Source organism: Oculina patagonica, chromosome 7, assembly GCF_052425735.1.
Source record: "Oculina patagonica isolate OP01 chromosome 7, crgOcupat, whole genome shotgun sequence".
In the NCBI taxonomy this organism is placed as follows: Eukaryota; Metazoa; Cnidaria; class Anthozoa; order Scleractinia; family Oculinidae; genus Oculina; species Oculina patagonica.
The window spans coordinates 30878664-30903235 of NC_135764.1; the positions used below are offsets into that span (position 1 = coordinate 30878664).

A 24572-nucleotide genomic window follows, 5' to 3' on the forward strand; every position below is an offset into this window, starting at 1 on the left:
CTTTTTTCTTGCTCGGCAGAGCCCGCGTCCCCTTACTGACCAGCTCTGGGAACGAGAATGCGTGTTTCGGCACTAGTTTAAGCATGCGCAAATACAAAAAACCGCGGCGACAAAGCCCGCGTAAAGAATCCAGCCGCCTAGCTATAGCCTGTGAATACAGCCGCTTCGTTCGCTCCCGCTACTACGAGGCAGCTGTATTCGCAGGCTAGCCCGCAGCCAAGTAGGCGTAAAAAGTAAAGCACGCCGCTGATCCTTCACAAAGCAAGAATGGCTAGCTGCTTTAGGAGCCACCACTTCCAATAGTAATGACCGACAGAGAACACGGCCAAAAACAACATTTCATTTTTGGGCAGCTTCTCTACAGTCTCCAGTTGCCTCCTGGCGTCTCCTTATCCGCAAAATGCGGAGAAGGAGGAAAGCGCCATCTCTTCCCCTGTCAAGGGGACTTGGGTCAGGTTTTCAAAACTGTCCGTGAAAAGAAAATACCGTATTTGTTCGATTAAGCGCCCAACCTCGAATAAGCGCCCACCTCGAATAAGCGCCCACTCTGTACTGAGGTAAGAAAAGTTAGTATGCGCCCAGCCTCGAATAAGCGCCCACCCCACCCCCTTCATAAAATACTGAGGTGCACAAGAGATTATAGTGACTATTGAAATTGAGATTGAAGTTGACTAAGTACCACTAAGAGACTTCCCTGAAGACCGACTTTTCTTAGTATTTTACAGAAACGTTTTATTATTATTCATTGTTTTATTGTAAAATAAACTTACTACAGTGCGAGAAATGGCGAAAATTTAATAAGCTCCCAGCCTCGAACAAGCGCCCACCTCGAATAAGCGCCCACTCTCAAGGTTCAAAAAATTTAATAAGCGCCCAGGGCGCTTAATCGAATAAATACGGTAATACAGTCAAGCGGTTATAGTTATTCAGCGCGTTGTGCTTACAGGGACACTTTTCAACACTTCTGCTTTGAATTGTGGCTGCAGAGATATTTTCAGTGGATTATATAGCTTCACAGAGCAGAGAGCATTCATCCGAAACTGTGACTGGTTCGCCTGCTTGTAATGGCTCTTTATAGCCATTTCAGTAAAAGGAAGCCCACAGTCTTGCCGAAAAGTTTCCAAACGAAAACAATCAAACCGGCCTGAATAGAGGGCAAACAACAACGAATACAACGCAGCAGCAGGGTAAATCAATTTTATTCATGATCACAAATATTCGTAGTCAGTATACGATTTAAACAGACCGTTTGAACTAATTAAACCCTTAGTTATGAACGTAGAGGCCTTATACAACAGTAAAAAAAAATAAGTAAGGTTATACATCTGTCCTGATTTAAGAAAACAAGGCCCCAGGAACTGCCTGGGGCCAGCAACTCTCTTAGCCCACCCCTCCCTTCCCCCTGTGGATTTCAGAGAGCCCAGGGGCACTGCTAGGAAGCCTTCCAATACCCGGTCACAGCTGAGCTCTCAGAGGTCTCAAGGCTTCTGAGCCAGCCCCCCAAAAACCAAAAGCCAGGAGCAGTCCTGACCACATTTCAAAGCAAAGTCTTTGCAGAAAACAAGCCAAAAACCTGACTTAAGCCACCCCCCAGCCGGATTGCAGGCAACAGCTGACCCAGGGCTCCCTAGGGTTGTTAGGTCAGGGCCCCAGCTAGCTGCCCACGGGGTCGGTGACGTTGCCTCCCCCCCCCCCCCCTCAAATTTCTGGGGCCGCAATGGATCCCGGAGTCCACGTTTTGTCAAATCCAGACAGACATGTAACAGTATAAATTCCGTCTTAGCACCGAGTTAGTGTTTTATGCAGGACAGGGTTTAGTTTCGTCACCGATTTGTTCCAGTATTTAAAAGATAAAGATTTTCACTTAGACACTAACTTTAATATTTCAGGTTACTTATTTTCGTTTGATAGCACGTATCTTGTAAGGCGAAGGGAACTGAATAAAAGCTCCCTTTAAGTTTGGTGGATGGCGCTCTACAGCCACAAAAGTAAACTTGTGAAGCAGCCACGACATAAACAAGAACATCTCGACTTTTGCCAGCGGTTCACCAGCACAACCGCGGTGTCCAGCTCCAAAAGGGTAAAAGTTGCCTTTACGGTTCGCGACCAGTTTACCATGCTTGTCAAGATGGCGGTACGGGTCAAACACGGTGGGGTTTTTCCAGTATTCAGGATCCATATGCACAGACTCCGTGTCAGCGAAGACGATTGTATCTTTCGGCACCCTATACCCACAGAGTGTTGTATCGGCAAGTGTGACATGCGCAACAGCAAGTGGTACCACGTTCCCAACGCGTAGCGTTTCTAAGATGGTCGCGTGAATAAGAGGAAGACTGGGGCGGTCGTGTAGCAAGGGACTCCGATCGCCAATTACTTCATCTAACTGGCGCTGAATGTCCTCTTGGAATTTTGGATGTTTGACCAAGAAAGCTATCGTCCACCTTAATGTGGTGCTTATTGTTCCGTGGCCGGCAAGAAACATGTCTTGGATGGTGTTAATTATATAATCATCGTCAAGAAGAGAGATTTTTTCCTCGTCGCCCTCGCATACGGCTTCATGCTTGGCGTGAAGAAGACCAGACATTAAATCCCTCACGGGTTTCGCTGGATCAAAGTTCGCTCTTCGCTGTTTTAAAATTTTGCGAATTATTTCGAACGTTTCATAGAAAGGCTTGATGCAACGATCATAAGCCTTAATTGGCAAGCAGTTTCCGAACGGAAAGAAATCTAAAAATGCAACCAATTGTGTATCATCTGTGTTTGCGATGAAATCCGAGTTTAGTTTCAAAAGTCTTTTCAAATCTGGGTTTGTTGTATCAAAGCCTTCTCCGAAAGCAATTCCACAAATGACATCAGCGACCGCGCGCCTCAAGCATTCTGCTGGATCAAAAGGCTTTCCATCACGTTCCTCAATGAACTGTATCAGTTTTTTAGCCTGTGCTGTGACGCGCCTTTCTATCAAAGGAATGTCCGTGAGGTACTGGCGCAAGGCTTTAGTGAAGAGTTTTCGGTGACATTTCCAGGCAGGGCCAAAGTTACCGAACATGATGTCTTTGCATCCTGTAATTTAGAAAGGCGGGTAAAATCGTTTAGAAACTGAATTCCTAAATACTGCAGTTGGTAAAAGATCATGTAGAAAAGTAGCTTGTTCTAGGTTCTCCGATTGTTGGAAAAAACACATTTAGGCACAGCCTTCCATTCTTTTCTTTTTTAAAAATTTAGAATTAAGAATTTTTTCAATTTAATTTAGAATGGAAACTTGATTTTTTCGCCCCACGAGGATCTATAGACCAGGCTAAAAGAAAGAAGGCAATTCGGCTTTTAGCACAAACCTTGATAACGTTTACGCTTTAAATATTTTAAAGCATTATTATCTTAAAAGAAGAGAAATCTTGACTTTGATTGATTGGAGCTAAATAAAATGCCTTTCTGATCCAATTGGTGGGTCGTTGCAAATGTAGATACAGTGGAACCCCGATATAACGATATGCCAAGGGGGCAGTAAAATTATATCGTTATATCGAGAAATCGTTATATCGGGGCCGTCCCACTTTTACTATTGCCGGGACATAACATATTCATCGTTATATCGGGAATATCGTTATATCGAAGATCGTTATATCGGGGTTCCACTGTATGTACCTAGTTCCTCCACAAGCAGACCAAAACTAACGCAAAGCAATAACTCATTAAAAACACTTTAAATTGGTCCGAGGAGCTCGCAAACAACAAAGAACACGACACAGCAACAGTGTAAGTCAATTTTACTCATAAAACATTCGAATTTGTACCTCCTAAAACAAAATTGCTTATTCCCATAAAAACCCTTAAATATAAATTGAGTCTTTCAAGAGTGTTGCACGTGACTCTTATCGTTAGCTTGTGCTGCCTTTGGTTCCTCCCAAGGGTTTACGAGAAATCGTTCTAAATTAATCAAGTTAAACTAAGTAACTAATTCACTAACCTAAGGTAGTGACACCAATAGCATATGTTTGTGGTCTTCCTGCATAGTCAGCAGATTTCTTGACAAGCATCTCTTTAACAGCCTCAGGACTCGAGGCCATGACGAGCTTATAACTTCCAAGTTTCAGCGAGAAGACCCGGCCATAGTTTTCTTTAAGACTACAAAGTAAAAAGGCACTTTATCAACCGAGACTAATTAAGAAGACATTTCTGGGCAAAACATTTCTTTAAGCAAGAAATGGATCACTTAAAAAAGCAGCTATAGAAAGCTATGGAATTACCTGGACATAATCACAGGTCAAGGGAATACCGGCAGCTACGCAGGCTAAGGGAGGCGCGGTGGCCTAACGGTTAGCGCGCAGGACTCCGGGTCGAACGGTCCTGGTCAGCGAGCCCTTGCCGGGGTCACTTTGTTGTGTTCTTGGGCAAGACACTTTACTCTCATAGTGCCTCTCTCCACACAGGCGTAAAAAAATGGGTACCAACAAATTTAATGCTGGGAGGTAACCCTGTGATGGACTAACATCCCATCCAGGGGGGAGTAGAAATACTCCTTGTGGCTTCATGCTACTGAAACTGGGATAGGCTCCGGCAGTATAGGCCGCTTCGCTCGAGGCTTCCCTTATTAATCACAGGCCATGGGATTCAGTGCCCCCGCATCGTGCCGGTAAATATTCACCACTATCTTAAGTGTCGCCTGAGGCAAATAATTGCTGACCAACCGCGCTTAAAAAGATTTTTATTTGTTTTATATTTATATAGCAACAGTTAAGCACGAGCTCTTTTCAAAAGTGCACGCGAGCATTCCTAGTTCAATTGACGCATGCACGTCGTGCAGTATTTTTCATATCAGTGAGATGAAAGCTTTAGTAAAGCTGCTGAGCATTTTCATCTATTTAGCACAACAATTGCTCATAAAATCAACAGACAGAAAAACACTTATAAGTGCCGGTAATTCGTACATCATGCACATATAATGCATATTTTCTTTTGCATGAATTCACTCCGGCCTTGTGGAATATTTGCCTGATAATTTTGCCGCATTTTACGGTTTTCGTGGCAGCTGTATTCATGTTTCTTGTCTGGCACTTTTATAAATATACGAGCATGCCTTCGATCCTTTTTTAGTCCTTCCTGCGATAGCGGAAGAAGGAAACAGAAGGGGTCCGCGTGCTATTCCATGGCGCGCCAATATGACAAGTAATTCGGAAAGAAAGAATTTGTTTTTATCGAATTTACAAGGTACGGTGGCTTCAGTTTAGCTTGACTTAGTCCAATTGATAAAAAAGACAACAGAGGGGGCATAGACCGTTCATATAACCTAACTAAAACTGGACAATAATAATAGACGAAACTCAACTTAAATGTAGTATCATACAGTAGAGTTCACTAACCTTTGGAATACGTTGGTAACTTTCGCTGCTTTCATGTTAAGAGAAAACACGTTCCCTAAAACAGGGAGCGCCGTTAAGCGCGGACCAGGTGGCATGCTCCTGAATTCGAAGAGCACCTACATAAGCAAAAGAAGCAGCAGAAACAAAAGCAGAAGAACATTTCCAGTGCTGAAAGAATCAGATAACGCGTTCAGCACGCAAGCCATTTTGTTTGCAGTACAACTTAAGAGTAGGTGGCAGCACTCAGCCAGACTGTCAGTCAGTCACTCATCGACTGGTAGACCGTTATATGTATTCGTCACGCAACGCTTCCTCCAAGTGACACCTGTTACTAGTTGTCGCCAGGGGGGCATTTCGTGACAAAAAGCCTTAAAAATATTAGCAATAAACATTTGGTTTCTATGGTGATATTACGCTATGCGAGATCGCCTACTGTTCCTGACGATTAAATTCACGCTATTTTTGCGTTTCTTTTGTTCATTACGTCAAAAGTGACGTAGACACAGATCCACATAGTGACGTCAGCGCAGACGAAAAGGTTTTTCATTTGTGAAGGAACTACGTCATACACGATACACCTTGAAAAATTTAATTTCGCCATACTTTTCGAGTTTGTCCTTCGTAATCTCTCTCAATCTTGTTATTGTTACATTTTGGGGGTTTTCTACCTTAGCCTAGTTATTAATTATCGATTTTTTACGTCAATTCGATTCTCCAAATTCTTCACTCGTTGTGCGTCGAGCCGACCGTGGCCCCCGGCCCCGACCCTCGCGTCCTAACGGCGGGGCCTCGGTGACGTCACAGTCAGTGCTTACAAGCCTCGACTGCAGGCCTACGAAAGTCGATCATATATATATTAAAAAAATAGCAACTGGTTACAAAGTTTCAGTTTCTTATTTTACAGCTGGGCCGTAGCTAGTAAGAGGTAAGACGAGGAGCTTGCCTCGTCTAGATTCTAAACCAAAATTAAAAACAAAATACTCTTAGTTGGGAAAATAATACCCCAATTGAACTAGAATAGTTTTTTCTGAAGAAATACCTTATAAAAATGCGAAAAAGTGCTCTAGATTCTGTGGGACACACCCAAAGACCCCACCAGGGGCTCGCGCCTTCCGCGATAGCAGATCTTGCCTTGTTTATGCCAGAACTCTGGCTGCGGCCCTGATATGGCTAGAGTTTGATAAGATATTATAACGCGTGTCGTGCTTGGCTAATAGTCGCGGCCGTTTTTTTTTTTTTAATTTTTTTTTCCATGATGCCCACGGGTGTTATGAGCAATGCTCATGCCCGGCTGGCTGGCAAAATGTGGGCAAAAGTGGCAAAGAAAGCCATATAATAAGCTTCTTGTTTAATAACTCTCCCTAGCTCGGGACCTTGCGCTCGTTTTAAGAAGTAAGTAATATCGTTTCCACGCGCACGTTTCTATGAGGCTCGTGCATTGAGGAGCGAGTACTGGGCGTGTAGGCACAACCATTTGACACAGGCCCGTCACGTGTTGCCGCGGAAGTTTCGAGTTTAAACCCGTCAGGCTGACGTTCAGTTTTTTTTTATTATTATTATTATGCATTTATAACTGTGTTCTTTCTATTCCGAGTTGACGCCAGAAAAACGACTGGTGCACAGGTTGGCTTCACGGAATTTTCAGCAAATTGAGGCTGGAATGAACAAATGAGAACCGTTCCGTCGCGCGAGTCGAGCGCGAATGCCGCGCGGGGCGGGACGGGAGCTTCTGAAACTTCTCTTAGGAACCCACGAATTGACGCTTTGCGTTCACCATCGTGCTCTACAAAGATACCCGAAAAACCTTACATTTTTCGTAGGTTTTTGTTTTTACTTGTGCTAAACTGTGTCGAAAATATAGGCCTGGGAGCTTGAGGTGATTAAAATCCGCTAGAGACCTGGGCGGCCTCATTAGAGAAACATCACATTTGACTTTTAAATTTAACTTCACGGACTGTTGCTTAGGCAACGCAAACCAAAAAGCCGCTGCAAACACAAAGTGAAATAATATTTGCCGAGCTTTCAACGCGAACGACGTTTACCCGTTTAATTTGAGATATAAAACAAACTTCTTAACTTCGATATGTCTGATATAGGATCGGAAGAATTCGAAGAAGACGAAGGTATTAACCTTGGGGTAAGTAGAACAGTTTTTTAACCAGTTTTTGCAGGCGATCTGAAAGCAAATTGGCACATGTCAATATTATCACGAATTTGCCAATTTCTAGGAGTTTTCAATGTCAAATAGGTTTTTATTTTGCGAATTTTTTTCCTCCTCGGCTCGGGTGTTAATTTGAAGAAACGATCCAAACGCGCGAACTGCATGTGTAAAATTTTCTATGTAAAATTTTCGGTGCCGACGAAGCTCTCTTCAAATTGCAAGCACTTGACAATTCGTTTGTTTGATGAGCCATAACAGCGTGTTGCGATAATCAAACAATTTGTCTAGAACTCTACCAGTTCCCACTTTAATTTGAAGAGGGAAAAAAACTGTCTGCCCATCAATAAGTTTTTAGAGTAGCTATATACCAATTCTCCCTATATTAATAACATCAAGCTAAATGTCGGCTATTTGACTGGCGAAAGTCAGCAAAACACTGCGGACGCTCTAATCAAATTGTCACGAGAGTGGCATCACAGAGGCAGAAAAAAAAAAAAGGCAAAAGGAAAGCAAATAGTTAAGAAATACCGTTATCGACTTTCCCGCTTACAGGTGACTTCACCGAAATAAATTCACGACACAGAAGTAAGCATTTGAATCCCAGTCACAATTTTCAACATTTGCAAAATTTACATTCGCGTATAATTATGTTTGTATTCATCATAAAGGTTGATTGCAGCGAATGCGTTTTGTACACTGGGATTCGGGTCCCATTTGTGTCGCGGTTTCGGTGTCATTGTGGGAAAAATGACGGTATTTTGACCATTTTCTTCAATTTCGTGACAATTTGATATCCTGGTACGGATTTCGCCAAACAGCCGACATAGTTTGATGTTATTAATATGGAGAATTGGCAGGTAGTCATTTAAAATTTATTGATGGGTCTCGTCCAAGTAACTGGTAGAGTTCTAGACAATTTGACATCAACACGTTGTTATGGCCCATCGTCGTCCAATATCATGTTTGGTTTGAGAGAGCGCCGGCACGAAAATTTCTACATAGAAAATGAGACATGCATTCGCGCGTTTGACTGTTTTCAATTCACCAGAGCCAGGAGGAAAAATTCACGAAATAAAACTCATTTGACATTGAAAACTCCTAGAAATTGGCACATGTCAATATTACCACGAATTTGCCAATTTCTCGGAGTTTTGAATGTCAAACAGGTTTTTATTTTGCGAACTTCTATCATCCTCGGCTCGGGTGTTAATTTGAAGCAACGATTCAAAACGCGCGAACTGTTTGTGTAAAATTTTCTATGTAAAATTTTCGGTGCCGACGAAGCTCTCTTCAAATTGCAAGTACTTGACAATTCGTTTGTTTGATGAGCCATAACAGCGTGTTGCGGTAATCAAACAATTTGTCTAGAACTCTACCAGTTCCTACTTTAATTTGAAGAAGGAAAAAAACTGTCTGCCCATCAATAAGTTTTTAGAGTAGCTATATACCAATTCTCCCTATATTAATAACATCAAGCTAAATGTCGGCTATTTGACTGGCGAAAGTCAGCAAAACACTGCGGACGCTCTAATCAAATTGTCACAGTAATTGGCATCACAGAGGTCCAGAAAAACAACAAAAAGGCAATAAGGAAAGCAAATAGTTAAGAAATACCGTTATCGACTTTCCCGCTTACAGGTGACTTCACCGAAATAAATTCAAGGCACAGAAGTAAGCATTTGAATCCCTGTCACAATTTTCAACGTTTGCAAAATTTACATTCGCGTGCAATCAACCTTTATGATGAATACATTGCCCTAGAGAAAACAAACTATATTATGCAAAAAAACACGCTGTTTCGATTCTGTAGAGGTCGCGCACGCCAGAGCTCATTGGCCTTTCCAGGTTTAATCAGAACCTATAAAGGGGTTCGGGTGTAATTTAATTAATGACTGCTTGCGAACAAGGCAAAAAGTCGGAGAAAAATCCTTGCAAAGTCTGTAAAATGTGTCAACCTTTATGTTTGAAAACCGGTTGGCTCATTCTGAAATGATAGGCGCACAAAAGAGATCGAAAACTTAACTTGGTTTAAAACTTTCATACAAAATGCTGTAGACTTGCACCAATTCGCCCTCTATAGGCGAACGTGGCAAGCCGAAACGCGTTTCGAAGCGACTTTAAGAAAGTCTAAAAATGCTACTGCAGCTGACATTATTCAGATATTTCTCCCCAAGCATCAGACATAACTTTGTTACTTAACCTATATATAACATCCGCTACCAATAGTGATCACTTGGTATCGGTATGTTGAGGTTTTGTGGTTATTTTGCATGTAACTGATCAAACGCACGTTTCAGAAAAGTTTAGCGAATCCTTAAAAGGCAGATACCCAAAATAAAGTGTCGGGAAGTGCCAAGAATTTTTTTCTATGCCCGTGAGTTGGCGATTTCGGTTTTTTCTGGGAGGGGCGAGGGCAAATCTTTTTCTGTAGTTGGGGATTGGGGATTACACGAACTCAGCGGTCAAATGCTGACTCCCTGGTTTGTTGTTTCGCTTCTGTAGGAGTATGAAGGTGAAAGAAATGAAAACGAAGAACGGCATGGCTACGGCAAAGCAACGCTACCCAACGGCGACACATACGAGGGTCAGTACGAACATGGTAAGCGACACGGAAACGGAACATACCGCTTCAAAAACGGCTCCAAATACGTCGGTGAATACGTTAAAGGCAAGAAACACGGCCAAGGGTCGTTTTGGTACCCAGACGGCTCGCGCTATGAGGGTGGCTGGGTCGAAGATCGCAGAAATGGCCACGGAGTTTACTACTACGTGAATGGGGACACTTACGAAGGGGACTGGTACGAGCATCAGAGGCACGGTCAAGGCGTGTACACGTACTCGGCGACTGGGACCAAGTACAAAGGATCATGGGTTCACGGCAAGCGGGATGGCTCTGGGGAGCTGGTCCACTCCAATCACAGATACGTCGGCAACTTCGTGGATGATAATCTCCAAGGCGGGGGTAAATATCGCTTTGATATCGGCTGTGAACAGCACGGGGAATACGTGTTAGAAGAGACGATCCAGGAGGGAGATACCGAAGAGGATGAACAACTGACTGTGCTTACAGCCAAGTGGAAATGCTCCAGTATTTCAGAAATCGAGCCTGCTATCATAGGATGACTTTGAAAAACTAAACATTTTGAGTTTCTGTGACATATTTTGTAAATAAAAGACGTGTCTACTGAGTGCTAAACAGCTTATAAAATTTACCACGTTTACTGTTCCTAACATATTTATTTAAGGATCGTGACGTTGAAACAAACGAGCGAATCTTCAAGTGAGTGAATAAAAAAAATTCCACAACGGCTCTCTAATGTGACTGATTTGATTTTGTTCATTTGTTTCATTTCATTGTTTTTGTCGGTGCGAATCATAAGGCGATAACGCTGTGCACCATACCGAGCAAATTAAATTAAGTAATTATCTTTGTCCTTTGTCCCAGTGGTGCGCGCACCAGTGAACAGGAATTGTATTGTTCGGCGTGTGTCTTTAACATTTTAAAGGCCAACTTTGTCTCCAGTATCATTAATAAATTTTTGAACTTAACAGGATTTCTTTGTTTCTCCCATCGCGTCACAGTAAAATTGTCACATAAAAATTGCTCGTCTAAACGAGTCTTAAGGGGGATTGTACCCGCCGGTTATTTTCCTTCCTTTCTTTCTATTCCCTTTCCGTTTAGGCCAACCCAAAAACCCAAACTTGGGCAAACCCAAGTTTCCATCATTATACTTTTCACAAGCATCGCCTAAATTATTTCCGTTTGTTTTTGTATCTCGGATCACCTTCCACAACGGAGACGCAAGTAGATGCAAGCTTTTAACTTGCGTTTCCGTTTGGCCATTAGGAATTATTTGCGCGCACTTGCGTTGACTTGCATTCACATTGGTCGAGGTCAAATTTGCATGCAAGTCAAAGCAAGTTTTTCACCGTTTGGCCATCCAACACAAGTCAACGCAGGGCGCGCAGTAGCATTGAAATGGCTTTTTTGACAACTTGCATGCACTTGCGAGTAAACTTCCGAGTCCGTTTGGTCATCCAACGCCTGAGTCTTACGCAAGTACAACTTACGACTACTTGCGTCCACTTGCGTTTCCGTTTGGCCAGGGCTTTACTTCCCAGTTTCCGTTCCAGTTTATTCGCGAACAGCGAGCGCGCGTAGCCGGATGAGAATATGGCGCGTAGTATCATGTGCTTAAAGACATGTGTTGAGCACGAGTTACTGTAGCTATCGTGATCGACCTTCTGGCTTCTGGCTTCTGACTTCCTCCGATCTCAGATTCAATCGAGTGTAAATGACAACAAACAGACCCTTGATAGGCTAGACCAGTCGTGAGCTATTTAGAAACTACTTAGTGCTTGTCACGAATGCCCTTGTCCTTGGGCCATAGTTGACTCCATATATGAATTCACTGGAATTCTTACAACTTGTTATAATGGTAGCCTGCGCTCGGGCAGACGTCTCTTCGTCGGAGAAAGGAGACATCTGTACCCAGGCTATATAGCTCTGGGAGAATTTTAATTGTCTCCGCGCTGATCAACTGCGATATTCTCCTGCACACATACCTGACTTTGTATTAATCTATCGAGGAGAAAGTAGATTTTGAACAACGTGAGGACAGAAGGGTTATATTAATTTTATTGATCATCAACATCGAATTTCCCGATGGAATATAAATTTACTGTTAATCAGACAGGTTTCCTGTCTTGATGTACTGCTTAATTCTTAGAACTAATATTGCAAGAAAGGCACCGTTATTAGAAAGGAGAATCGAGAGTATAAACTGACAAGGGTAGCGGGGTCAGTGGACGAAACAGACCTTCTCGTTTTTCGACAGGCAAAGGCGTGAATATTGTCACTCGTTCTATCTGAGTGCTCAATACCGTTACATTACTTGTATTAACTCTTGATCAAGTACAGAGTCAATTCCTCAAATTTAAATCCTGCGAATTCCGACAAATCGCTCAAGTTTTTATAAAGACGTGTAAAGGACTTGCTAGATATTTGAAAAAAAGTTCTTTGAAGCTTTGGCTGTCTTCGTTCGAGGGTCTAAATTTATAAAAGGTTGCATCTTCTTTCCGGGAATATTTTAAAATAAAATTTGCTAAATTTGGTAGCCTCTAAAAATAGCAACTTGTAGTAAAGTTTGTCTACAACTCTGCACAGAAAGAAGGCTTTGTGTTTTAGGTGCTAAAATTAATGCGTTGCAATTATAAAATACCGCGAATGAACAATAGCATACCCACTTCAATTTATTTTTTTATTAACAAATATATCGATAAGGATTTTGTTTTTCTTTTAAAAATAATTTATTGCATGTTCAGTTAATACGATTTCAGGTCTGATTTCAGGTCAGTGGCGTTTAATTTATAATCCAGTTATCAGTTTCTCAGCATGGCTGAGATGAAACACGCAACCCTGTTCGTGCGTAAAAATAGACATTTAATTTACCCTAAAAGCACTCCAATGGCATGAGTTGAGGTGATATTGAATCGAACGCAAGTTTGCGTGAAATAACTTTGTAAGCACGCACTTTAGAAATATTCGCATGTCGGACAATATCAGACTTTTCGTGTGTGTGATATCTAAATCACGAAATCTTCATGTGCTTTTCCGGAAGAGAGAAAAATTGCCCCTTCAACTCAAAAATCCAAATATTTACCGGAGAGTTTAAATAAAGAATAGTTACCTCGCTGTATTTACATACTTTTTGGTAATCCGACTCATTAATTATTTATATTGGAGCTCATTGTTTGGCTCATAAACAAAATGAGTAGCGTTTGACAGATTGGGGCCTCAGGACAAGTTACCGGGGATACTTGGCGAAAGTCAACGGGAAGATGCGATAGTTAAGCGCCTTGTTCGCTTTTATGTTTGGGTTTTTTTCACGTGGACTAATGGGAAATACACAAGGGAGAAGCCCTGAAGGTAAGAAAAGTGTTAGATTTCTGGCTTAGGTCGAAAAAGGGGCAAACACTTACTCCAAATTCAAGTGTGACACTGAGTTGTGAAGGGCAGTTTTGCATGACAATGCCATGGCCTGCGAAATTTGCGAAAGAGCTTAGGAATATTTTATACTTTTTCGATCCGCAGGCGCAGTTTTCGGCGATTATTTCGACAATAAAGCCTTTATTAAATGTGTTAGAATTATTTAAAGGCATTTCAAAGCAGTTCATTTTACATTCCCGCTACATAAGTTCGAGTAACGGCTTTTTGTTGTGGAATACCGCTTACGGCGTCACATTGAAATTCTGGCTGGTATCGCTCAGTTTTATCTACGTGTTTCTCGATTTGAGACTGTCATAAGTCAACTTAAGGCCGTGTTATTTGTATGTCTGCGAGATAAAACCATATGTACATAACATGTTAGCTTTTTTAAACACATAAACCCATTCGCGACGAGTTTGTTTGAACAACATGGAGGCCGTACTGTTTTTTGTATTCAAAGAAGATTTGATCGAGCATTCGCGGCATTCTTTTCCGTGGAAGGTTTTGTTTCGTTTTATCTCGAGAATAAACTTCAATAATTGTTTTGAAATGGAATTTATTTGTCTCCAAGCGGAAATTCCGCCATTTGTCGCTCATAGTATCTCATTATTCTTGTCGTTGAGAGATCTTTGCTTTTCGCATCTTTACGAATTAGATCGCACTTAAATACCGTCAATATTTTGCTTGCATTTATAGCTCTGTCAGCTTATTTACCTAAGCAATACTTACGAGAAAATTGAAAGGTAATTTCAGTTTCATTTCCTTAATTCTCAACTCGCAAAAGTTTATGTTTTTCGTGCGGAAAAGATGATATCTCGATCGATCGCTTTGCAAGTTAGAGGATCGTAAGCGGCGGCTCTGTATTTTTAGAGCATATGCAACACAAAGTACGCGGGTTTTATTCGCTAAACTTCCTCTAGAATGCTAACTTCTGCACAAAGTCAGCCAGAAGCTCGGGTAATTTTAATTGAATCTAAAACCATTTGCACATTTTAACCGGGCTTGTTTTAAACATCACTGTGGTGGCCACGTTTCACGGAGTGAAGTCGAAGCGTAATCGTACTAATCCCTTTCTTTTTCATACTGTGAAAATCGTGCCAGTTCATGATCGTATTCCAAAGCATTTCCAAGCGAAATTTAAGGTAATGGCATTTCCTTTACATTTAATGTTTTTTCTTTATGATTTCTTGCGATTAAATGTCGGGAAATTTGACTCGCTCTTTAATTATTCAAATGTTAATTTAGTCTCGTTTAGTTTCTGAAGAGAGTGTGAAATTGGAGATGAATGTATATTACAACAACATTGCTCTTAAAATGTAGACAGAGTTTATTGTAGGTATGAGTAAATTTCCATGTTCAATATAGTTCTTTCCAAATCTATATGATACCGGGAAAGTGTTTTGTTGTAGATAAAGTAAATTTTTATCCTCCTTCCGTTTGTAGAGGTCGTGGTTTCACTTTTGTTGTTGCTTCAGCAGATTTGATCTTCTTCCAATTTGAAATAGGATATAAGTGAAAATTAAATACAAATTTCTTTCTTCCTGCAATAAAATTCAATCAGACATATATAACTGCAGTATTTTTTAAATTATCAGCCGGAGGGGTAAGCTTAGGAGAAAAGGGCAAAGAAGTACAAAATTAATGTACCGGTATATGTATAAATTCGACATGATCCTACATTCAATTTCATTTTGTCTGCAAGAAATTAATGAAAATGAAAAATGTTGGTATCAGCATTTTCAGATACATCTCTGTCACTGAAACCGTACTAAGACTGGCATTAATCAGCTTTTTTCGCACAAAGAATGTCCACACAGGAGCCCTTGGATTTTGTTAATAATTTGTTAATTACATGTCACATAATTTGTGGGGTTTTACTGACTCTGTGTTCCCCTATGACCAAATAAATATTTTTAATTAATTTCACCATTTTCACTGGGGTGTTGTCATTTTAAATATGGACTAAAACAGAGTTCATTTGACTTCCAGTCAAAATTTCCTGAATATTTTTAAGGGAATGAAAAGCCCAAGGTGTCTCATGAATAGGTTATGTTCACACTTGGTACCCAGGCAATGTAGAGGGTCTGTTATAATCTGGCGGTCTGGTGGATTAATCTGATTTTCATTTGAGTGGTGGTCTGCAGGCACACTTTTTAATATCTTGCAGTTTACGGTGAAGAAATTTATGGCGTTCTTGGTTTTCAGGATAAAATAAAAGAAATTTGCGGTCTAGGATGAACAATGTATGGTGGCCTGCGGTTTGTACAACCCCCTTAATAGACCCTCTCTGTACCCAGACATTTAAATGGCAATGTCCTCGGAGTTTGCCCAGACTAAATTCTTCCAGCTTTACTATTTGATTAATATATTTATCAATTTAATTGGCATGGTTAATGCAATACATTTTGAACATTTTTCTGAAATGACTGTAAACTACAGGTATACAAGTATTTTGCATGTGCACTGTTTAGGTTTATGGTATACATTTTTGTATCATTCCATAGATACAAGAGTTGCCACCATGTGTTGTACAACATTATTAATTTTTATGTATTTGTCTACAAACTGGAGAAACATTATATTATTGTTATTCAAATTTACTAACTATATAGACATTTCGAAGGTGACCCTTATTTTTCTTAAAAATACTGCTTGGCCCCATTTGTGAAAAAATAACTGTTATCCCTACTAAACTTTTGATTGGCTCACAAGTAAGGCTTACATTTTTGTGATTGTTGACAGAACCATTTTATTTTGTACAATCAGACTCCTCGTAAATTTTGCAAATTGTGGTGCAAACAAATACAAACATGCAGTGTAAATTAATTAGAAAAATATGAACCACATGTAGGTTTTTTCAGGTCAAACTCTCCTTAGGAATCAACGATAAGTGATAATAAAACAGCAAGATGCATTCTTTGACATGTTATGAGGTTATAAGATGTACTGTAGAACGGAAGTGCTAACAAGCTCTCTCAACATTTTTCAGAGAATTATAAATTTAATTAATTAAAAGTGACCCCCTTGATCAGATAATGAAACACCAAAGACAAGTGTATAGTTTTGTTACCCTGTAGTCTTAAACAATACGTTATAAGTTTGAAATCATAAGACAATCAACTCTATGGGGGAGCAAATGCTTTTCATCCTTTATTAAATGTATTGTTACAGTTTGCTAATCTTATTATCACTGGTACCTCTTTTCAACCACTTCAGTGAGTAATAAAACACTTTGACAACCTTGATTAAAATAAAATCAGTCATCTGAGCAAAAACTAATTACTTGCTCTAACTGACAACTCTGAAGTACTTATAGGAGAAAATGATGAGCTATGAAATATATGATGAGCTATGAAATATATAAACGCTCGCAAAGCGTAAAACGCCCAAAAAATTATTTTAACAAAATTTTTTAATTAATTTTTTTTTTTTATATTAATATTTATTTTAAATATTATTTTAAAATTAATTTTTAAAAAAAGGGGGGGGGAAAATTTTATGTCTTACAACTGAATAATTTGCAGAAAAATGGAACTGATTTATTGTGCACTCGCACTTAACATTAGAAAGCAACCAAAATTTTTGCATTTTTTCACAACTTCTCAGTGACCTTGTTGAGTACAAGGTTTTGGAATACTCACTGCTTGTCCACATGTATTGAAATCTCTTTAGATTTCTGACACTGATCATGTTCTAGACGGAAAGATTTTGCACAAGATCTATTGACATGTAATTTAAACTATACCGTAATTCATCACCCATTATCATCAGATTATTCATTCATCAGGTTAGAAGAGTTTCAAATTACAGAGATTTCATGTTCCAATGGCTCTGTAATGCTGTCAAAAGCTGGAGAGAGAGAAAGCATCACACAATTAATTATTTGGCACTTGCCATGCAGGGATGTAGCTAAGAAAAAACTACAGTGTAAGCGGGCCCACTGAAAAGCCCAGCTGGCGCGCTTCTGGTCTCTATACCTTCAAAATCACCCTAAATCTTTGTTTCCTTGTGAAGATTCAGCCAGAGATCAGCTTTCTTTCAACAAGTAAAATTAGTCGCAAGCCAGCTCTTAGCTACATCCCTGGCCATGACGTTTAGCAATAATATACAATGTACTATTGTAGTTACATGTAGATGCTATATACCGGTAGCCTTATAGGCTGCAGGGCACTGGTGTAAAAAATGTTGAGACACAGGCACCAAGACAGGCATGAGGCTCTAAGCACCCCCTCCCCCCACCCCTGCTTTGGGATCCTTTACATACCAAGTCCCAAATGAAATTCTCACTGTAACTTAAACTATAAGGAAAGAATGACAATCAGTCTAATGCACTTTAAAAAGTCTACAGCATGCATGTTTGTAATGAAATGCTCCTAATGCTGTTTCTCTGTTTTGTTTCAGATAAAGACAAAAGAAGAAAGGGGAAATCCCCTAAAGGCTATCCCAGAAAGGAATTCTCACCAACACCAGTGCGGAGTGCCAACACAAGTCTTAATGGTCCAGCTGCAGTCAACGTCAGCAACCACAGAGAAAGTTCAATTCATTTGCCTTTGAAAGAATATGAAGTTCCAGATTTCTTGAAAGATACTCAGTCACACCGCCATCATGAAAATGGTACATCTCCTGTGGTGAAGCGGAATCTTAAGGACCCAGACTTCTCCTCAAGAGGAGGGCAAGGGTTAATGATACCCAGAGAGGAGCTTGCCGTGCCTGAATTTCTAAGAAATAGTGAAGACAGACATGAAAATGAGCGATTACATGGTGGTAACCCTATAGCGGTGATTCACAAGTCTGGAGCTCCCCAGGCAAATGTAAGAATGGAAAACAGAGGCAGAGCAGAAAGACAAAGGCCATCTAATAGTGCTGGAAAAATTGAGAGTAACGGCATAAAAGACTACAGCAAAATGAATGGAGAACAGCGAGTACATCATCACTCCAGAGAAGCCATTGCACTTCATAAACAAGACCAGGATTCACGAGCAGTGCGTAAACAACAGCAGAATGGCCAAACTGGTGAATTTCAAAAGATGCTTAGTCGGGCCTCGACTGAGTCACCAGAGAAAATTGTTCAACCAGGGACAAACCTGAAAGGAAATTTATCCAAGAAAACAAGCTCAGACACTGACAGTGATTTAAGGCCTCAAAATAGAATAGCATTTGTGGAAACAGAAGGGAGAGAGGACACAGGAGCTAATGAAGATCTTTCTTTGAAAAGGAAATACAAAAAGGGAGGAAATAAGAGTAAAAGTAAAGGACAGAATGGTGGAAAAGACTTGGATTTAGCGCAGAGACTTGCACCATCTGTAAGAGTGCAGATGGATTCTGGCGGGAGGCGCAAATCAAATAACTGGCCAACAGATACCGATAGTGTGCAAAGTACATCATCGCAGTCTTTCACTGAACCTATTTCCACTATGTCTTCTGACAAGGATAAATTTAGTGTTTCTGTCAGGGATCATAGAAACCTGAAAGGTGTTAATTTTAAGTCCAATGGGCTTCTTTCTTCCTCAGCAAAATTACCTGCAGCCACAAATGGTCATGCTGAAGATGATTTCGACTCACCTCCCTCTACACAGAGAAATGGGAGACTAGACACCAGCCTTGGTTACAATGAAAGTTCACCAGAGGAAGACGCACGCAAAGTTAAGAGAAAAGACTCTTTACAAGCTCATTTACGCAACAGGATTACAAAACTGGAAAAAATAAAACCACCTCCACCAAGGGCAAGATATGATAGCGACTCGACAACCATCAGTGATCACAGTGCATTTGAAGATATATTTCCACATTACCCAAGAAGAAAGTCAACTTCTGGAATTCACTCATTGAATGATTTACCTGAGGATATTTTGATTCTTATTCTTTCATATTTGTCTACAAAAGACCTTTGCAATGCATCGGGGGTCTGTCAGAAATGGCAGACTCTCTGTTGGGATCCAGTACTTTGGTCGAACATTCAAATTTCCAATTACCAAGGCAGTGACATAAATAAAGTTTTACGGAACCTCTTGGCAAAGCTTGCAATGGACACCCAAGGTTACTGCATCACCATACACTCAATCAAACTAAATGGTTGCGAACTACTGTCTGACAAAGGTTTGGGTTTCATTGCGCGGTTTTGCATAGACTTGGAGGAGCTTGATGTCTCGGGTTGTTGTTGTATCACCAGCAAGGGTCTTCATGACATTTTACTGAATTGTCACACCCTTACACATCTGGATGCAAGCGGGTGTACTTGTGTGAACAGCATATCCGCACCAGTAGCTAATGGATTTGGCTTGGGCCATCACGGATCATTTCTTCAGTTGCGATTCTTGGACCTGTCTGATTGTGTGGCTTTTGATGACCTGGGAATGAGAGTCGTGGGTCTCAGCTGTGGGTTACTTGAAAATTTGTATCTCCGCAGATGCAATCGTGTCACAGATGTTGGCGTCAAACATATTGCGCAGCATTGCGGTCACCTGAAAGAGCTCAGTGTTAGTGACTGCTATAAAGTACGAGATTTTAGTTTGAAGGAGATTGCCAAGAATTGTGCGGGCCTGAAGTATCTGAGTGCAGCAAAATGTCCTGTAACAGATACTGCAATGAAGTACATTGGAAAGCATTGTGTAAAATTAAAGTACTTAAACATCAGGGGATGTGAAGCTGTGTCAGATGTCGGCATAACTCACATTGTTCAGAACTGCTTGAAACTGCGATCTCTCGATGCAGGAAAGTGTGACATCACAGACAATGGTCTTCACATTATTGGCATCCACTGTCCTCAGCTAAAAAAGCTCAGTATACGAGGGTGTGAACGTGTGACGGACACTGGAGTTAAAACCATTGCGGCACAGTGTTGCAGTGTGCAGTACTTGAACTTGCAGGAATGCAACCTCAGTTACGAAACTTTCATGTACATCAGAGAACACTGCAAGAACTGTGTTATTGAGCACACATGCCCTGCTTTTTTCTAACATGGCTGCCTAAGGTGGTGTGTGTTTCATCCTTTACACTCAAGATGTAGTTTCTTATAAATTCTTAAATGCTTTGACAGTGGTATGTATACATGTACTTCAGCTATTACTGCTACATAATTATACAGAGTGTACATGTACCGTATTTTCTCAATTAAACGCCGGGCCCCAAATAAACGCCGGGTCTCCAAGTTGTATTTGAAAATAAACCCCTTAGACAACTATTTAAGGTTAAATATGCTTTAAAAATAATGTCTAATTATATAGCTGTCAAAAACAATGAATAAAACTCAGTTCTTAGAAACATAGGGCTTGAAAAAACTCCTGAATTCAAATAAACGCCGGCCCTATAGGGCCAAGTTTAAAATAAACGCCGGGGGCGTTTAATCGAGAAAATACGGTATACACCTGAATGAAGAATAGTTGACCCATGAAAAGTATAAACCATGAAAATTTTTGTTGTCTGTGACAGCATAAACATGACAATAAGACAGGTTGCATAAATCATGCTCTTAAAGAAAGGAAATGTCTTGATTATAAATAAATGGAATATCATTATAAATAGATGGAATTATAATTATTACTAAGCTTACCAAGGCTGTCTACCCAGAATACAATTGGGTCATATTGTCCATGGTTTATGCTTTTCACATGGTCAACGTTTCTTCAATTAGGTGTACATGCAGTTGCCTACATATATAGTGTACAGTGATATATAGTAAGTAAAAACTTGTTGAGTTGAATTTGGTTACATGAAACTACCAGAATTTTATATACCTTCATTTCACTAATTTGATGGTACCCATTAGACTACGAGCAGTCCCTATTTTTTCGCAGAGTCCGTCGAGCTTGAAGCGAATTTTTTTTCCAAGAGTTCGTCGAGCTTACCGTATTGCGAAAAAAATTACGCGTGGGGGGAGGAGGCGGGGCAAGGCGAGAAGCGAAAAAAATAGGGACTACCCGCTAAGCAACAGTGTTTGAATTATGCGTTGCTCTCACAACGCAAAAATATGATTGGCTAACGCTTGGAAAGTTGACAGCAAGATGTCAATACGTTGTTAACACTTGCATGTCATATTGCGAAGCGATGGGAGCGGGAGCTTTTGAGCTCTCGAAATCGCTTCTTGAATCGTACTTTGTCACTATAAAATTGCATCTCCGAAGAACATTTTTAATTCAGTGTATGAGCAGCAAGCCGCCAAAGTACGGAGCGAAAATAAGAGAGGAGAATTCAACCAAAAGTAGCTTTATTCCACAGAAATTCAAGGCTCGTAAACAAGACAACGGCTGTTTTGCGCGAGCTTCGTAATTACAAGCCGGGTATAAACAAATTTAAACAAACAGAAGCGCTTTAAACACTTACATCAAGCTGCCTTTACATTAAGTAGCCCATAGAGGTGAATCAGTGTTAAAAAATAAACATTGCTGGAACTGTATAAATCGCCAGAGATAAAACTTTGCAGACGATTCATCAAAAAAGCTTTGAGTTTGATGCGTACGTGACAAACCCAACCAAGTGCAGCGGTGTCAATTGACAGTACGTCAAAATGCGGAAATATTATTGGACACGGCAAATTAGATTTGAAATCGAAGCCAAAAATCACTCGGCCGTGAAAGGTCAAACGCTGTGGCTTTGCGGGTAGTCCCTATTTTTTTCGCTTCCCGCCTTGCCCCGCCTCCTCCCCCCGCGCGTAATTCTTTCGCTATAAGCTCGACGAACTCTTCGAAAAAAAATTTCGCTTCAAGCTCGACGGACTCTGCGAAAAAAAAGGGACTGCTCGTAGTCTAGGTACCCATCGTTTCCTTTTGTTTTCTTTTGGAGGCCTGGGGAAATCACATTTTGTTCAAATGACTGTTAATGTTTTGATTGTAATATTTTAAAGTGAGAATGAAAATGTTTAATACATGAAATTACATATGACTGAAACAGTCATGGTGTCAAATGTAATTAGCTAGACTATGGGCTGTCTTTTCCCTTCCTTTATTCACTTCACGCTTGATGCACTAAGAAAAAAAGAGAGACCGCACATGGTCTGTTATTAGATGCCCATGATCTGGATGCCATATGTAACGCAAAAGACAGTCACTGAAAAATGCTGGCTACCAGCCCCCCACCCCCCTGGTTATAGGCCCTGCATCTTTCCACTAACCAAAAAAATTATTTCAGATATAATCCCCTCCCCGTTCCAACTTTTCCATATCAACTTACTAAAATCCCCACAGAACATTGTACACTGTAGGTCAAACAGAAATAGGCAACAAATTGTTTGCAAGTAGAGTTCAGATCAAAACCCAATCTGATTGGCTTTCTTGCAATATATTGCTCATCACAATCTTAAAGTTGTTTCTAAGTCAGCTCATTTCGGAACATTTTTTGTGCTACTTATATGCCCCCCTTCCCTGCCCTGATATAAGCTTACATTGTTGTAAGCCTATCCAAAATTCCTTATGAAGTTACAAGTATAAGAGCTCATAGCCAGCATTTTACAGTGTTCATTGTTAACTGTACAACTGAACTGTACATGTTGATAAAACTGAATCTAATATAACATATTCTATTCTCCCTTAAAAAATAATACAATAGATATGCATGTTATGTGTTGTTTTTACTGAGTGCTCTTGCTATGTAAGATTATGCTCAAATTATTTGTTGGTTGTTCTGATTCTCAAAGTGATGGGAAAAAATAATACAAGTGCATCAGCTTTTTAATTTGTATAGTTTGTTTTTTATTGCAAAATGGATTATATTTTTTGTGAATATTTAAAAATAGTAATAATTATTGTACTTAGTTTATCCTGTATATAATTTGGAGGCCCATAAATTAAATGTAAGTATTTGTGCGCCTTTAGGAAAGAGATATGACAGGACTAAGTGCCGATGCATGTTCAGTTTGATAGAATTTTCTGCTGATGTTGTGTCAGGATATGATTGATATTACCTTCCCAGTTTTATAGACAATGTTCATTTTGTCAACAGTATTCTGGGAGAATTATTGTTACAGATCCAGGATCCTATTTTTATTTAGGAAAAACACAGAAAAGTAAAGTTATATTATTTGAAGAATTACTATGATTGTGAAGTGTGATCCAATAATAATTATATTTACTTTAAATTAAAAGTTAGAACTTAATACTTGACTTCATGATCAAAGAGACTGTAGTCTCATTTGTAGCCATTAGGAGACTACCAAATCTGCTCTCTACCCCAGAATGTCCCATTTTGTAGCAAACATTCAATGCTTGTGATGTTTGTAGCAAACATCCAATGTCTGCATGCATTACAACTGAATTTAAACACTTTGTCGATGTTCCAGAATTCCAAATTAAAACAATGCAGGGCATTCCCCCCCTTCCTCCCCCCCACCCCCCCCCCCACTCAGTTCTTCCCAATGCGACGCGCTGCAATTTATGCACCTATCAATGTTAAGCCGCTGGGGGGGGGGGGGGGGGGCGGGCATAGGCGTGGGATTTGACAGCAATTGTTTGTCCGTGGTGGGGACTTTTGACCGTTTTACTGGACTTTCTCACAACATTTTATTGAAGTTAAGTGACTCTTTTGAACATCTACACATGCCCTGGGGTTGGGCATTTGATCAGAAAGTCTCAGCTAAGTTCAAATGCCCGGCCTATGCCCGGCCTGCCCCCCCCAGCAGCTTAACATTGATACGTGCATTATATGCCTTCTTCTATCGCTTCTCTACATCTAAAACAAGCTACAAGCTATTCACGGTTCCTAAATTCTTACAAGTAATGTTTTTGTAAACTTTCAAACCCCTCGAAAGCGTTTTCGTACAGAGAACGGCTTCAACCAAATGGGTTGGGTATTTAGAGATGGCTGTCCTAACTTCGGATGTTTATGACACTAGTGGAATTCAGTTGGACTGCGCTACTCTCAAAGAATAAATTACCACTTAGCAAGCCCTAGGTTTACCTTTTTAGTGAAACTCCTCGAAGAAATATGAAAAAAACGCATTTCGTCGAGCTTTTGGTAGCGGAAATTTTGCCTGACCGTCTGCGTGACCAGAGATGAGTTTTGCCGGTCAGCGGCGGCTAATCGAGGTTGCAACGCATGACGGGATTTCCCGCGCTTGCATGAAAAAAGGATTCAT

General features: G+C 40.4%; 3 protein-coding genes across 4 annotated transcripts; 2 read left to right on the forward strand and 1 right to left on the reverse strand.

Annotated features, from left to right (window-relative positions):
* Positions 1–1894: 1894 nt before the first annotated feature.
* LOC144660920 (steroid 17-alpha-hydroxylase/17,20 lyase-like) lies at positions 1895–5564 on the reverse strand. The gene is made up of 3 exons (XM_078521643.1): positions 5358–5564; positions 3965–4122; positions 1895–3060 (listed from the first exon to the last, which is right to left on the reverse strand). Exons 1-3 carry the CDS (start codon positions 5450–5452, stop codon positions 1895–1897), a joined length of 1419 nt encoding a protein of 472 aa, XP_078377769.1. The 5' UTR covers positions 5453–5564.
* Positions 5565–7330: 1766 nt separating this feature from the next.
* LOC144659877 (radial spoke head 1 homolog) lies at positions 7331–10828 on the forward strand. Its single transcript, XM_078520399.1, has 2 exons — positions 7331–7494; positions 10021–10828. Exons 1-2 carry the CDS (start codon positions 7441–7443, stop codon positions 10639–10641), a joined length of 675 nt encoding a protein of 224 aa, XP_078376525.1. The 5' UTR covers positions 7331–7440; the 3' UTR covers positions 10642–10828.
* Positions 10829–13318: 2490 nt separating this feature from the next.
* Positions 13319–21263, forward strand: LOC144661692 (uncharacterized). Of its 2 annotated transcripts, XR_013572334.1 has the most exons (3): positions 13319–13447; positions 17909–20592; positions 20856–21263. XR_013572334.1 is itself a non-coding variant. In XM_078522498.1 (2 exons), exons 1-2 carry the CDS (start codon positions 13390–13392, stop codon positions 20461–20463), a joined length of 2613 nt encoding a protein of 870 aa, XP_078378624.1. In that variant the 5' UTR covers positions 13319–13389; the 3' UTR covers positions 20464–20803. The 2 variants fall into 2 exon arrangements, 1 of the variants encoding a protein (XP_078378624.1); XM_078522498.1 differs by lacking the exon at positions 20856–21263 and having other exon boundaries at positions 17909–20803.
* The last annotated feature ends 3309 nt before the right edge of the window (positions 21264–24572 follow it).

Excerpts from the sequence above, each read along its gene's own strand:
- LOC144659877 (XM_078520399.1), top strand. The coding sequence starts at position 7,441 with ATGTCTGATATAGGATCGGAAGAATTCGAAGAAGACGAAGGTATTAAC. Across the intron at positions 7,495-10,020 it reads ACGAAGGTATTAACCTTGGG|GAGTATGAAGGTGAAAGAAA; the intron begins GTAAGTAGAACA and ends TCGCTTCTGTAG.
- LOC144660920 (XM_078521643.1), bottom strand. The coding sequence starts at position 5,452 with ATGCCACCTGGTCCGCGCTTAACGGCGCTCCCTGTTTTAGGGAACGTG. Across the intron at positions 4,123-5,357 it reads GTTACCAACGTATTCCAAAG|TCTTAAAGAAAACTATGGCC; the intron begins GTTAGTGAACTC and ends TTTACTTTGTAG. Across the intron at positions 3,061-3,964 it reads TATTGGTGTCACTACCTTAG|GATGCAAAGACATCATGTTC; the intron begins GTTAGTGAATTA and ends TCTAAATTACAG.
- LOC144661692 (XM_078522498.1), top strand. The coding sequence starts at position 13,390 with ATGTTTGGGTTTTTTTCACGTGGACTAATGGGAAATACACAAGGGAGA. Across the intron at positions 13,448-17,908 it reads ACAAGGGAGAAGCCCTGAAG|ATAAAGACAAAAGAAGAAAG; the intron begins GTAAGAAAAGTG and ends GTTTTGTTTCAG.